This window comes from Mustelus asterias, chromosome 5 (assembly GCF_964213995.1).
Source record: "Mustelus asterias chromosome 5, sMusAst1.hap1.1, whole genome shotgun sequence".
In the NCBI taxonomy this organism is placed as follows: Eukaryota; Metazoa; Chordata; class Chondrichthyes; order Carcharhiniformes; family Triakidae; genus Mustelus; species Mustelus asterias.
In genome coordinates, this window is record NC_135805.1 from 132,453,113 (window position 1) to 132,465,162 (window position 12,050).

At 45.3% G+C, this 12,050-nt stretch overlaps 1 protein-coding gene across 1 annotated transcript in view; it reads left to right on the plus strand.

The window, feature by feature from the left end:
• The window catches only part of LOC144494162 (uncharacterized), a 397,513-nt gene that overhangs the window by 25,732 nt on the left and 359,731 nt on the right, over window positions 1–12,050 (plus strand). Inside the window, exon 5 of the mRNA XM_078213764.1 lies at window positions 5,955–6,017. Coding sequence (XP_078069890.1) covers window positions 5,955–6,017 — 63 coding nt within the window. The remainder of the gene's footprint in view (window positions 1–5,954; window positions 6,018–12,050) is intronic.

Sequence of the window (12,050 nt, forward strand, 5' to 3'; positions counted from 1 at the left end):
CCCCCCTCCCCCCCCCCCCCCCCCCCCCAGCAGTAATAATCGCCCCTCCGCAAGCAGGCAGACCGCCCACCTCGATCGCTGGCCTCCCTCCAGCCCTGAACGATCGCCCCCTTGGCAGAGTGACTGGGCCCCCCCATCCCTACCGATTACCCCGCTCCCTTGGCATTGCCCGAAGTAGGGATTCTATGATTCTATGAATAGTTTCCCTACCACTGACATGAGACTCACAGGTCCGTAGTTCCCTAGTTTATCTCTACAACCATTCTTAAATAGCGGAACCATATTAGCTGTTCTCCAGTCATCTGGCACCTTTCCTGTACAGTAAGAAGTCTCACAACACCAGTTTAAAGTATTTTTTGTACTTTAACCTGGTGTTGTGAGACTTCTTACTGTGCTTACCCCAGTCCAATGCCAGCATCTCCACATCATACCTTCCCTGTAGCCAGAGAGGAATTGAAAATTTGGGTCAGAGCTTTTGCAATCTCCTTCCTTGCCTCCCACAGCAGCCGAGAGCACAATTCATCTGGATCTGGAGATTTATCCGCTTTTAAGGCTGCCAATGCCTTGTCCTTCCCTATGTCAATTGTCAACCTATGCCAACTTCACATTTTCCTACATTATACCCTCACCTATTAATTTTTGATCCACTCTCTTATCTGTCTCCTTCTCACAACTTGCTGTCCTACCTAAAGAGAAAATGCTGGAAAATCTCAGCAGGTCTGGCAGCATCTGTAAGGAGAGAAAAGAGCTGATGTTTCGAGTCCAGACGACCCTTTGTCAAAGCTAAATTGAAAGCTTTGACAAAGGGTTGTCTGGACTCGAAACATCAGCTCTTTTCTCTCCTTACAGATGCTGCCAGACCTGCTGAGATTTTCTAGCATTTTCTCTTTTGGTTTCAGATTCCAGCAACGGCAGTAATTTGCTTTTATTTTTGCCTTCCTACCTATCTTTGTAGCATCACCAAATTTGACTACAGTACACTCAGTCCCTTCAGCCAAGTTATTAATAGAGGTCATAAAAAGTTGAGGCTTCAGCACTGATCCCTGCAGCACTCCACTCATTGCAGCTTGCCGAAAATGATTTGTTTATCCCAACTCGAGGGGAGGTGATGGCCTAGTGGTATTATCGCGAGATTATTAATCCAGAAACTCAGCTGAGAACCCGGGTTCGAATCCCACCACAGCAGATGGTGGAATTTGAATTCAATCAAAAATATCTGGAATTAAGAATCTACTGATGACCATGAAACCATTGTCAGAAAAACCCATCTGGTTCACTACTGTCCTTTAGGGAAGCAAATCTGCCGTCCTTACCTGGTCTGGCCCACATGTGATTCCAGAGCCACAGCAATGTGGTTGACTCAACTGCCCCCTGAATAAGGGCAACTAGGGATGAGCAATAAATGCTGGCAAGCTAGCGACCCCCATGTCCCATGACTGAATAAATAAAAAAATTGCTGTTATCTGTTAGTTAGCCAAACCATCATCCATGTGAATATGGATCATCATGAGCTCCTAAATGGTGTGGTAACCTTTTATGTGACACCTTGCTGAATACCTTTTGGGAATACAAACACCACATCTACAGGTTCCTCTTTATCCATCCTGCTCAAAGAACTTTAATAAATTCATCAAACGTGTTGACAAAATGATGTTGTCTGATTTTCTAAGTGTCCCGCTAATCTTTCCTTCATAATAGGTTCTATCATTTTTCTAGTGGCATATTAAGTCAACTGGGCCAACTGATCTCTAGTTTCCTGGTTTTTGTCTCCATTTGTGGTTCACTGGTCCACTTGGACTTTTCCCGAATCTCGGGAATTTTGGAAGATTACAACTATCACTATCTCTGCTACTTCTTTAAGACATTAGGACACAGACCTTCAGGTCCAAGGGAGATGTCACCCTTAAGTCCCTTTACTTTTCCTGGTATATTTTCTCTTGTCATTTGATTGGTTTAATTAGATCTTAAGATGTAGAAGCAGAAGTAGGCCATTGAGTCAGTTACGCCATTGCTAGAAACTACAAAGGGTTATGAACGAAGCCCAGTCCATCACGCAAACCAGCCTCCCATCCATTGACTCTGTCTACACTTTCTGTTGCCTTGGAAAAGCAGCCAGCATAATCAAGGACCCCACGCACCCTGGACATTCTCTCTTCCATCTTCTTCTGTCGGGAAAGAAATAGAAAAGTCTGAGGTCACGTACCAACCGACTCAAGAACAACTTCTTCCCTGTTGCCATCAGACCTTTGAATGAATGTACCTTATATTAAGTTGATCATATTATTTCAGCAAAGAGAGATTGCAGAATGCTGCAGCACAGATGGTTCAGCTGTGCTGGTACGTGAATCACAAAATGTTAGCATGCAGAGATAACAAATAATGAGAAAGGCATGCGGAAGTTTGTCACTTATTGCAGGGGGAGATGGGAGTATGAAAGTAGGGCAGGATTACTATGACTGTTCAGGATATTGGTGAGACTAAATGTGGAATAATGTGTGCAGTTTTGATCTCCTTATAAGCAGGGATATACTTGTATTGGGGGCAGTTCAGAGAAGGTTCACTAGGCTGATTGCTGGGTTGAGAGGATTGTTTTATCAGGAAAGATTGAGCAGGTTAAGTCTATACTTATTGGAGTTCATAAGAATGAGTGATGATCTTATTGAAACAAGTAAGATTCTGAGGATGCTTGGCAGGGTAGATGCTGGGAGGATGTTTTCTCCCAAGGGGAAATCTAGAAGTAGAGGGCACAGTTTAAAACTTAGCGATCTCCCATTTAAAACAGAGATAAGAAGGAGTGTAAGATAAGATAAGAAGGGCGGCAGTGGTTAGCACTGCTGCCTCACAGCGCAAGGGACCCGGGTTCAATTGCGACCTTGGGTCACTGTCTGTGTGGAGTTTGCATGTTCTCCCCATGTCTGCGTGGGTTTCCTCCGGGTGCTCCGGTTTCCTCCCACACTCCAAATATGTGCGGGTTAGGTTGATTGGCTATGCTAAATTGTCCCTTAGTGTCAGGGGGACTAGCAGAGTAAATACTTGGGGTTATGAGGATAGGGCTTAGGTGGAAGTGTTGTCGGTGCAGGCCTGATGGGCCAAATGGATGCATTGTAGGATTCTATAGAAAAAAATAGTTTTTACTTTCTGGTAGTTAGTGCATATTCCCAAGGCTGAGTTGGGCAGACTTATTTTTGTCCTGTCCTGTCCTATCCCATCCCATCCCATCCCAGCCCTAATCCACCCTGGGAAGGTGGTAATGAGCCACTGTTTTGAACCCATCCCATGCAGTGTAGGTACACTCAGTGTTGTTGGGGAGGGATTTTGATCAACAAGGGAGTGACACTCCCTGCGTGGGTTTTCCCACAGCATGGTATGACTTAAATGTGAATTCCCGTTGACAATGGCGGGACCAGATGATCCAAATGGCACCCCGCCTCCCACCACTGAGAAAAACACTGAGGGGAGGCCAGACAATCTCACCCAGAGAGTTATGGGAGGAAGACAGAAATGTGGAGTTAAAACCACAATCAAATCAATTATGAATGCATTGAATGGCAGAACAGGTTTGATGGGCTGAATGGCCTTTGATTTGATTTATTATTGTCACATGTATTGGTATACAGTGCAAACTATTGTTTCTTGCGTACTTCACAGGCAAAGCATACTGTTCATGGAGAAGGAAAGGAGAGTGTGCAGAATGTAGTGTTACAGTCATAGCTAGGATGGAGAGAAAGATCTAAATATAAAGTAGGTCCATTCAAAAGTCTGATGGCAGCAGGGAAGAAGCTGTTCTTGAGTCGGTTGGCATGTGATTTCAGACTTTTGTAACTTTTTCCCGACAGAAGAAGGTGGAAAAGAGAAAGTCCGGGGTGCGTTGGGTCCTTGATTATGCTGGCTGCTTTGTCGAGGCAGCGGGAAGTGTAGACAGAGTCAATGGATGGGAGACTGGTTTGTGTGATGGACTGGGCTACGTTCACAATCCTTTGGAGTTTCTTGCAGTCTTAGTCAGAGCAGGAGCCATACCAAGCTGTGATACATCCAGAAAGGATGCTTTCCATGGTGCATCTGTAAAAATTGGTGTGACATGTCATATTATCTTAGCCTCCTGAGAAAGTAGAGGTGTTGGTGTGCTTTCTTAATTATAGCATTGGCGTCGAGGGCCCAGGACAGGTTGTTGTTGATCTGGACACCTAGAAACTTGAAGCTCTTGACCATTTCCATTTCTTCCCCTTCTGTTCCTATTTCTTATTGTCGGAGCAATTTTCAGAGGCTACGTATTAAGCTGGCTTTCACTTAATTTATCACTCAGCTAACACAAAGACTCGCAGGGACAATATTCTGGTTATGATGTTTCTTTATTGTTCAGGGCTGGTCAGTGAATGCTGCGGGGTGATTTGGGGCAGTTTCAAATCACTCTGAAATTATACTTCTCATTATTACAATTATACAACTTTCAAAAGCCATTTGCCCACCCCTCGGCTCACCCCAGTCGGGTATGAGCCAATCATTCTAGTATGGATTATTTACCTTGGCCAATAATATTTACTCTCTGACAGCATGGGAATATGTGATTTTGTGGACTTTGAGTCTTTCTCTCAGTCTTATGGTGCATACTAGAAAATTCTTATCTGTTGTAATATAAGACCTATTCATTCGCCTATCTGAGATCTCCAGGACTGTCTGGAGTTCACACTGATAATAGTTGCTTTCTCCTTTTGCTCAGTAGCTGTATTGTTCCAAAGAATGTGGTTCTTTTCACTTGACTATATCCCATCATGCCTTAGAGCAGTGTGTTTATAGCCAAGGTGTATGTTTTTAATACAGAATATAGTATGTATTCAAAAACACTTGTTTAAATTCTCTAACAGTGATTATGTGTCTCCATGCAAACAGTATTTTGTAAAATATGCTCCAGGCACTTTGTGACTTTATACTATATTTGCTCTGAATTGTTAGGTTTTTTTAGTTTCAAGTTATTCTAAACTGCCTCCTACACTTATGATCACTTAATTTTAAGAATTTAAGTGGTTCTTTTACTGGAGACAGCTGTTGAAAGTGAAATTTTAATGGTAACATATTCTCTCATTTGTTCAATTTGCTGCTTGGAAAAGTATCCAATCAGATAGAATGGCCTGGTCTGGTTGAGATTTAGGTAGACAATTTATTATATATGAAGGTAGATATAAATCATAGAAATCATAGAAACCCTACAGTGCAGAAGGAGGCCATTCGGCCCATCGAGTCTGCACCGACCACAATCCCACCCAGGCCCTACCCCCACATATTTACCCGCTAATCCCTCTAACCTACACATCCCAGGACTCTCAGGGACAATTTTTAACCTGGCCAATCAACCTAACCCGCACGTCTTTGGACGTATATGTATATGTATATGTATATGTGCACGTATATGTATTACATATGTAGATACACAACTTTATTACATGTGTAGACAAATATTTTTATTATATATGGAGGTAGAGGGCAGTTTGTAATATCAAAATCAAAGGAACAGTGAACAAATTCAACATGTGAAAGTTTCTACCCCGTCCTAGTTCCACTTTTCTGGGACTCTAATCAATCTCGTGTCGCAGGCTGGTGCATACACTTGTATTGTGTTAAATATAACAGGACATTGGACAGGGCAAGCAAGTGCAGCAAAGTAGAGTCACGAAGTTACCAGCAGAGCAACTTTTATCGTAATGGGAAGCATGGTAGCCAGTTTGTGCACAGCAAGATCACGGGCCATGAATGAAATGAATAGCCAGTTAAGCTGTTTTGTAGGTGACAGTTAATGGAGTAGTGTTATGCAGGGCACCAGGATAGCTTCTGTTACCTTGAATAAATACCTGAGATTATTGTTTCCTTTCAGGTGTTTGTTTTAAACTGTTCTCAATTCTTTCTGCCTTAGTTGGCTTTTGTTTTTCAAGTTTGCTAATGCTTATGTTTCATTAATTTAGGGAGAAGCTCAGGTTGCCCCTGAAAAGGGTGAAAAAGGTGACTTGGGTCCGTCAGGTGAAAAGGTAAAAAATGTTGTACACATTCAGCACATCGAAATTTGAAGTAAAACGGGGTCTTGTGATTTTGGAGATTCTCTCTTGATACTTGCTTCCTGTGTCCCACACTTAACCACTTTCCATCTTTGTTCATATGTTTATCATTTCTGTAATACATTACGCACAGGCCCCGCATCATGTTTACAAGTTGTAGCTTGTTCCCAATCATATTGTTTATGCATGGCATTCTTTGTTAATTATGTATATTTGTTCTGCACTTTTGCAATGTCCTTTTGCAACATCTTCTGCAGGGGATCTGCAGTCTGATGGGCAAATTTCTCCTTCCACCTCACTCTTGGCATCTTTCTAAAATCCAAATCGGCGTCTTTGTTTTTTCAATAAGATTTTACATTCTGATTTATCTATCATCATTATCATCTTATGCTCATTCACAAACAATGAACTCATTTGCCAACCTGTTTCGTTCCTCACAACTAGATCTAGCAGTACCTCCCCTTGTCAGGCACAAGCAAATGTTGCTTGAGGAATTAATCCTGAATGCTCCATTTCCTTCACTTCCTCCCTCACCATCCTGATCATTGAGTGGGTAAATAAAATATCCTCTCTCAATCATTCTGTTACTTCTGCCCATCAGTTCACTTATTTGCTTTCCCTCTCCTCTTGTCAGTTTGAGGTTCTGCAGTAAAACCCGATGAAGGTAAAGATATTAATGGGCCTGATGTGTGGGTGGCACAGTGGTTAGCACTACTGCCTGACAGCCCCAGAGACCAGGGTTCAATTCCTGGCTTGGTTCACTGTATGTGTGGAGTTTGCACGTAATCCCTGTGGCTGCGTGCATTTCCTCCGGGTGCTCCGGTTTCCTCCCATAGTCCAAAGATGTGTGCAGTTTAGGTGGATTGGCCACGCTAAATGCGCGTAGTTACGGGGATAGGGCAGAGGGGTGGCCTGGGTAAGATGCTCTTTCGGAGAGTCAGTACAGACTCAGTGAGTCAAATTTCTTCACTTTAGGGGTTCTATGGTTTGGTTCTAAGGTTCCCATCCCGACATGAAAAAGGTAGTTGGGATCTTGGTGTGAAATTCCTGCTGCCATTTCCAGAGCCAGCAATTTTCACGAATATGGAAAAAGGCCTACATGTGCACCAACAGACATCGGGGGTTCATTGGAAAGGCAGCTGGAGCAATAAATTTGCTACCTAATGGAGTATGCCATTGAGAACAGAGCAGGAGGCCCCTTAGCAGTGCAGGGAAACTTTGAAAACTTCACCAGTAGGGAAACATTCACAGCACTTTGTCCAGAGAAGCTCCAGGGAAGGTTCTGAATCTGCAATAGGGAGGGGACGAGGGGCTGCGGTGTGTTCCCTGAAGGCAAAGAGCCTGGGCAAAATGCTGCCACCATCGAGGCATCAGTCTTTGCTGCCAGGATTGAATAACCTATCCTTCAATAAGGAAGTCTGCCACTGGACATGGGGCAGCTCTCTACCTCCTGCAGGTCATTCAGGCAGAGCAGTTGTAGCAGCAGCCTCAAGTGCTATGAGGAAGGGTCCCCAGGCAGCAAAAGGCACAACCTCAGCAACCAGCACCAAGGAGGAATAGGAGCTGAGAATGTCCCGAGCTTTGTGTGTACCGCAACAGGCTCCGCTTCCTGGAGATGTTGGAGCACCAGTGCAGCCGGAGACCTTGACTGTTCAGAATGATAGTGACTGACCTCTGTGCCCTCCCTTATGAAGAGTTGGTCCCTAAAATGATCCATCGACGGGCACTGCATAGCATTGATGGTCAATGTGAATGACAACTTCTTAAGCTCAGGTTTCTTTCAGGGCTCAGCTACTGACCAGTAAAGGATACAGTTATATCCATTATGGATGCCCTGTCTGTAAGGGTGGCTGACTGCATTCACTTCTCAGTCGATACGGTTTCACAAAAACAGAGGATTGCTGGTTTTGCCTCTGTAGCAGGATCCCCCCAGATCCATTGCATTGTGGACTGTCTCCTGTGGCCATTAGACGATAGGAAATGGGAACAGGAGTAGACCATTCAGCTCCTTGAGCTTGCTCTGCCATTCAGTAGGATCAGGGCTGGTCCAACATTTCTCTCATCCACTTTCCCATAACCCTTGATTCCCTTACTGATCATCAAAGCATCCAGAGAGAAACCAGGTGCCAGGGGCGATCCTCTGTTGAAGTGGCTTCTAATCTCACTGAGTGGTCCTCAAACAGAACTCCAGTGCAGATAAAATGAGAGCTACCTGCACACATGGACACCTGTTGAGTAGGTGACAGGCAGCCATAAAATGAGATTCCAAAGCCTTGACTGCTCTGGGGGTGCATTCCAATACTTGCCTGACACAGTCTCTGGGAAAGTCATCAAGTGCAGAACATGGTGCAGCAGAAGGGTTTGGCATGAGGAGGTCAAGAGTGAGGAAAGCACCAATTAGTGGAGAAGGAGGGTGGAGATGAGGAGCTGGGAATTCCGAATAAGAGGCTAAGCTGCAGGATGGACCACAGAGACATGAAACAAGAAGGGTCTGGAGAATTTGTCTGTTCCAGATGCCATTGCTGCAGGGGACTGACTGATCAGCAATAGTTTAGCTGATGGAACCGAGTAACTGATGTCTGGCACTGGATGAAGCCTGGGCCTTCAGATAGCCAGCAACAAAGCCATCATCCTTCCCAACACATAGAAGGGTGGATGGCTGCAGTCTCTAGGGGCCTCAGTGAGGAATGATTGTATCAAAAAGAAGAACAAAAGAGCTGCATTAGTGCCTTGTCTCAGTGAGAGTCTTCACTGAGCTGATCAGAAATAGCAGCTTATCGTGCTTGCCTCATTGCAGAGCTAGCTGTGACATCAGATTGATTACATTTCAAAACACTAACATTCCTCTTTTCCTAGCAAGCAAAAGACACATTTGTATGCACCATCCAGTGTGACTGTGAGTTACCCAAATTACCCACCATTTACCCATTGTTTTCTTGCATTAATAACTGTCCTACTAGTCAGTCGATGCACATACAGGGCGGAGCTTTCCCATCCCGGAATCATAGTGGGCAAGGGCGGACCGTGCAAAAGTCTGTTGACTTCGGGCAGGAAGTTCCAGCCTGGGGGCGAACGTGGCCAGAAAATCCCACCCACAGTCTTTAAACTGTGCTGGCCACTTAATGGAACGTGTGCACGTTGATATAGGCTGTTCATCTGGGTGATGTTCCTTGTCTGGAGAGTGTTTTCCTGTGGCCCTTGTTGCCTTGGTGACTATTGTTTCATTGCAGTAGTTGGGCACTCACAAACCTCTGGGATTGATGTTTGTACTCAGTGCAGCTGGTGAGATCCTTTTTCCCTGACTGGCCCATTGCTTTGAAGGAGCAGCTTCGCAAAGTGTTTGGGCATTCTCGCAGTTGCATCAATAGATTCAGTTGTTCATTTCCACTGAATATGATTGAGGTGACAATTTTCCACATGGGCTAACTCCTGTTGGGAACGTTGAAAATTTGTACCCTGACTGGCTTTAGTCTTGATGTGGAGATGCCAGCGTTGGACTGGGGTAAACACAGTAAGAGTTTTAACAACAACAGGTCAAAGTCCAACAGGTTTATTTGGTAGCAAATACCATTAGCTTTCGGAGAGCTGCTCCTTCATCAGATGGAGTGGAAATCTGCTCTCAAACAGGGCACAGAGACACAAAATCAAGTTACAGAATACTGATTAGAATGCAAATCTCTACAGCCAACCAGGTCTTAAAGATACAGACAATGTGAGTGGAGGGAGCATTCAGCACAGGTTAAAGAGATGTATATTGTCTCCAGACTCTGATCAAGACCTTTGATCCGGACCTTCAAAGCACCCTCCGTGCTCTCATCCCATGTACTCCCCGTGTTGGAGATCTCTACTGCCTCCCGAAGATACACAAGGCAAACACACCCGGCCATCCCATCGTATCGGGCAATGGGACCCTGTGCGAGAACCTCTCCGGCTATGTCGAGGGCATCCTGAAACCCATTCTACAAAGAACCCCCAGCTTTTGTCACGACACTACGGAATTCCTACAGAAACTCAACACACATGGAGCAGTTGAACCAGGAGCACTCCTCGTCACAATGGATGTCTCGGCACTCTACACCAGCATCCCCCATGATGATGGCATTGCTGCAACTGCCTCAGTGCTCAGCGCCGACAACTGCCAGTTTCCAGATGCAATTTTACAACTCATCCGCTTCATCCTGGACCACAATGTCTTCACCTTCAACAACCAGTTCTTCATCCAGACACATGGAATAGCCATGGGGACCAAATTCACACCTCAATATGCCAACATCTTCATGCACAGGTTCGAACAAGACTTCTTCACCGCACAGGACCTTCAACCGATGCTATACACTAGATACATCGATGACATTTTCTTCCTTTGGAGTCATGGTGGACAATCACTGAAACAACTATATGATGACATCAACAAGTTCCATCCCACCATCAGACTCACCATGGACTACTCTCCGGAATCGGTTACATTCTTGGACACACGCATCTAAGGACAGTCACCTCAGCACCTCACTGTACCACAAGCCCACGGATAACCTCACGATGCTCCAGTTCTCCAGCTTCCACCCTAAACACGTTAAAGAAGCCATCCCCTACGGACAAGCCCTCCGTATACACAGGATCTGCTCAGATGAGAAGGATCGCAACAGACACCTCCAGACGCTGAAAGATGCCCTCATAAGAACAGGATATGGCGCTCGACTCATCGATCGACAGTTCCGAAGCGCCACAGCGAAAAACCGCACCGACCTCCTCAGAAGATAAACACGGTGGGACATGGTGGACAGAGTACCCTTCGCCGTCCAGTACTTCCCCGGAGCGTAGAAGCTACGGCATCTCCTCCAGAGCCTTCAACATGTCATTGATGAAGACGAACATCTCGCCAAGGCCATCCCCACACCCCCACTTCTTGCCTTCAAACAACCACACAACCTCAAACAGACCATTGTCCGCAGCAAACTACCCAGCCTTCAGGAGAACAGTGACCACGACACCACACAACCCTGCCACAGCAACCTCTGCAAGACGTGCTGGATCATCGACACGGATGCCATCATCTCACATGAGAACACCATCTACCAGGTACACGGTACCTACTCTTGCAACTCGGCCAATGTTGTCTACCTGATACGCTACAGGAAAGGATGTCCCAAGGCATGGTACATTGGGGAGACCATACAGACGCTACGACAACGGATGAATGAACAGCGCTCGACAATCACCAGGCAAGACTGTTCTCTTCCTGTGGGGGAGCACTTCAGCGGTCACGGGCATTCAGCCTCTGATCTTCGGGTAAGCGTTCTTCTCCAAGGCAGCCTTCACGACACACGACAGCGCAGAGTCGCTGAGCAGAAACTGATAGTCAAGTTCCGCACACATGAGGACGGCCTAAACCGGGATGTTGGGTTTATGTCACACTATCAGTAACCCCCACAGCTTGCCTCCTGGACTTGCTGGCTGTCCTGTCTGGAGACAATACGCATCTCTTTAACCTGTGCTTAATGCTCCCTCCACTCACATTGTCTGTATCTTTAAGACCTGGTTGGCTGTAGAGATTTGCATTCTAATCAGTATTCTGTAACTTGATTTTGTGTCTCTGTGCCCTGCTTGAGAGTAGATTTCCACTCCATCTGACGAAGGAGCAGCGCTCCGAAAGCTAATGGTATTAGCTACCAAATAAACCTGTTGGAGTTTAACCCGTTGTTGTTAAAACTCTTACTGGCTTTAGTCTATCATACATTTTCACAAGTTTACACTAAGCTTAAATCTTACACTTCAAATTGCTCAGTTTGGCTCTGATGTGAACACTTTCCTGTAGAAACAGCTTCATTCAACTGGTAAAGTAAAATTTATTTCTTAGTCACAAGTAGGCTTGCATTCACACTGCGAAGAAGATACTGTGAAAATCCCCTAATCGCCACACTCCGGTGCCTGCTCAGGTACACTAAGGGAGAATTTAGCATGGCCAATGCACCTAACATGCACATCTTTTGGACTGTGGGAGGAAAC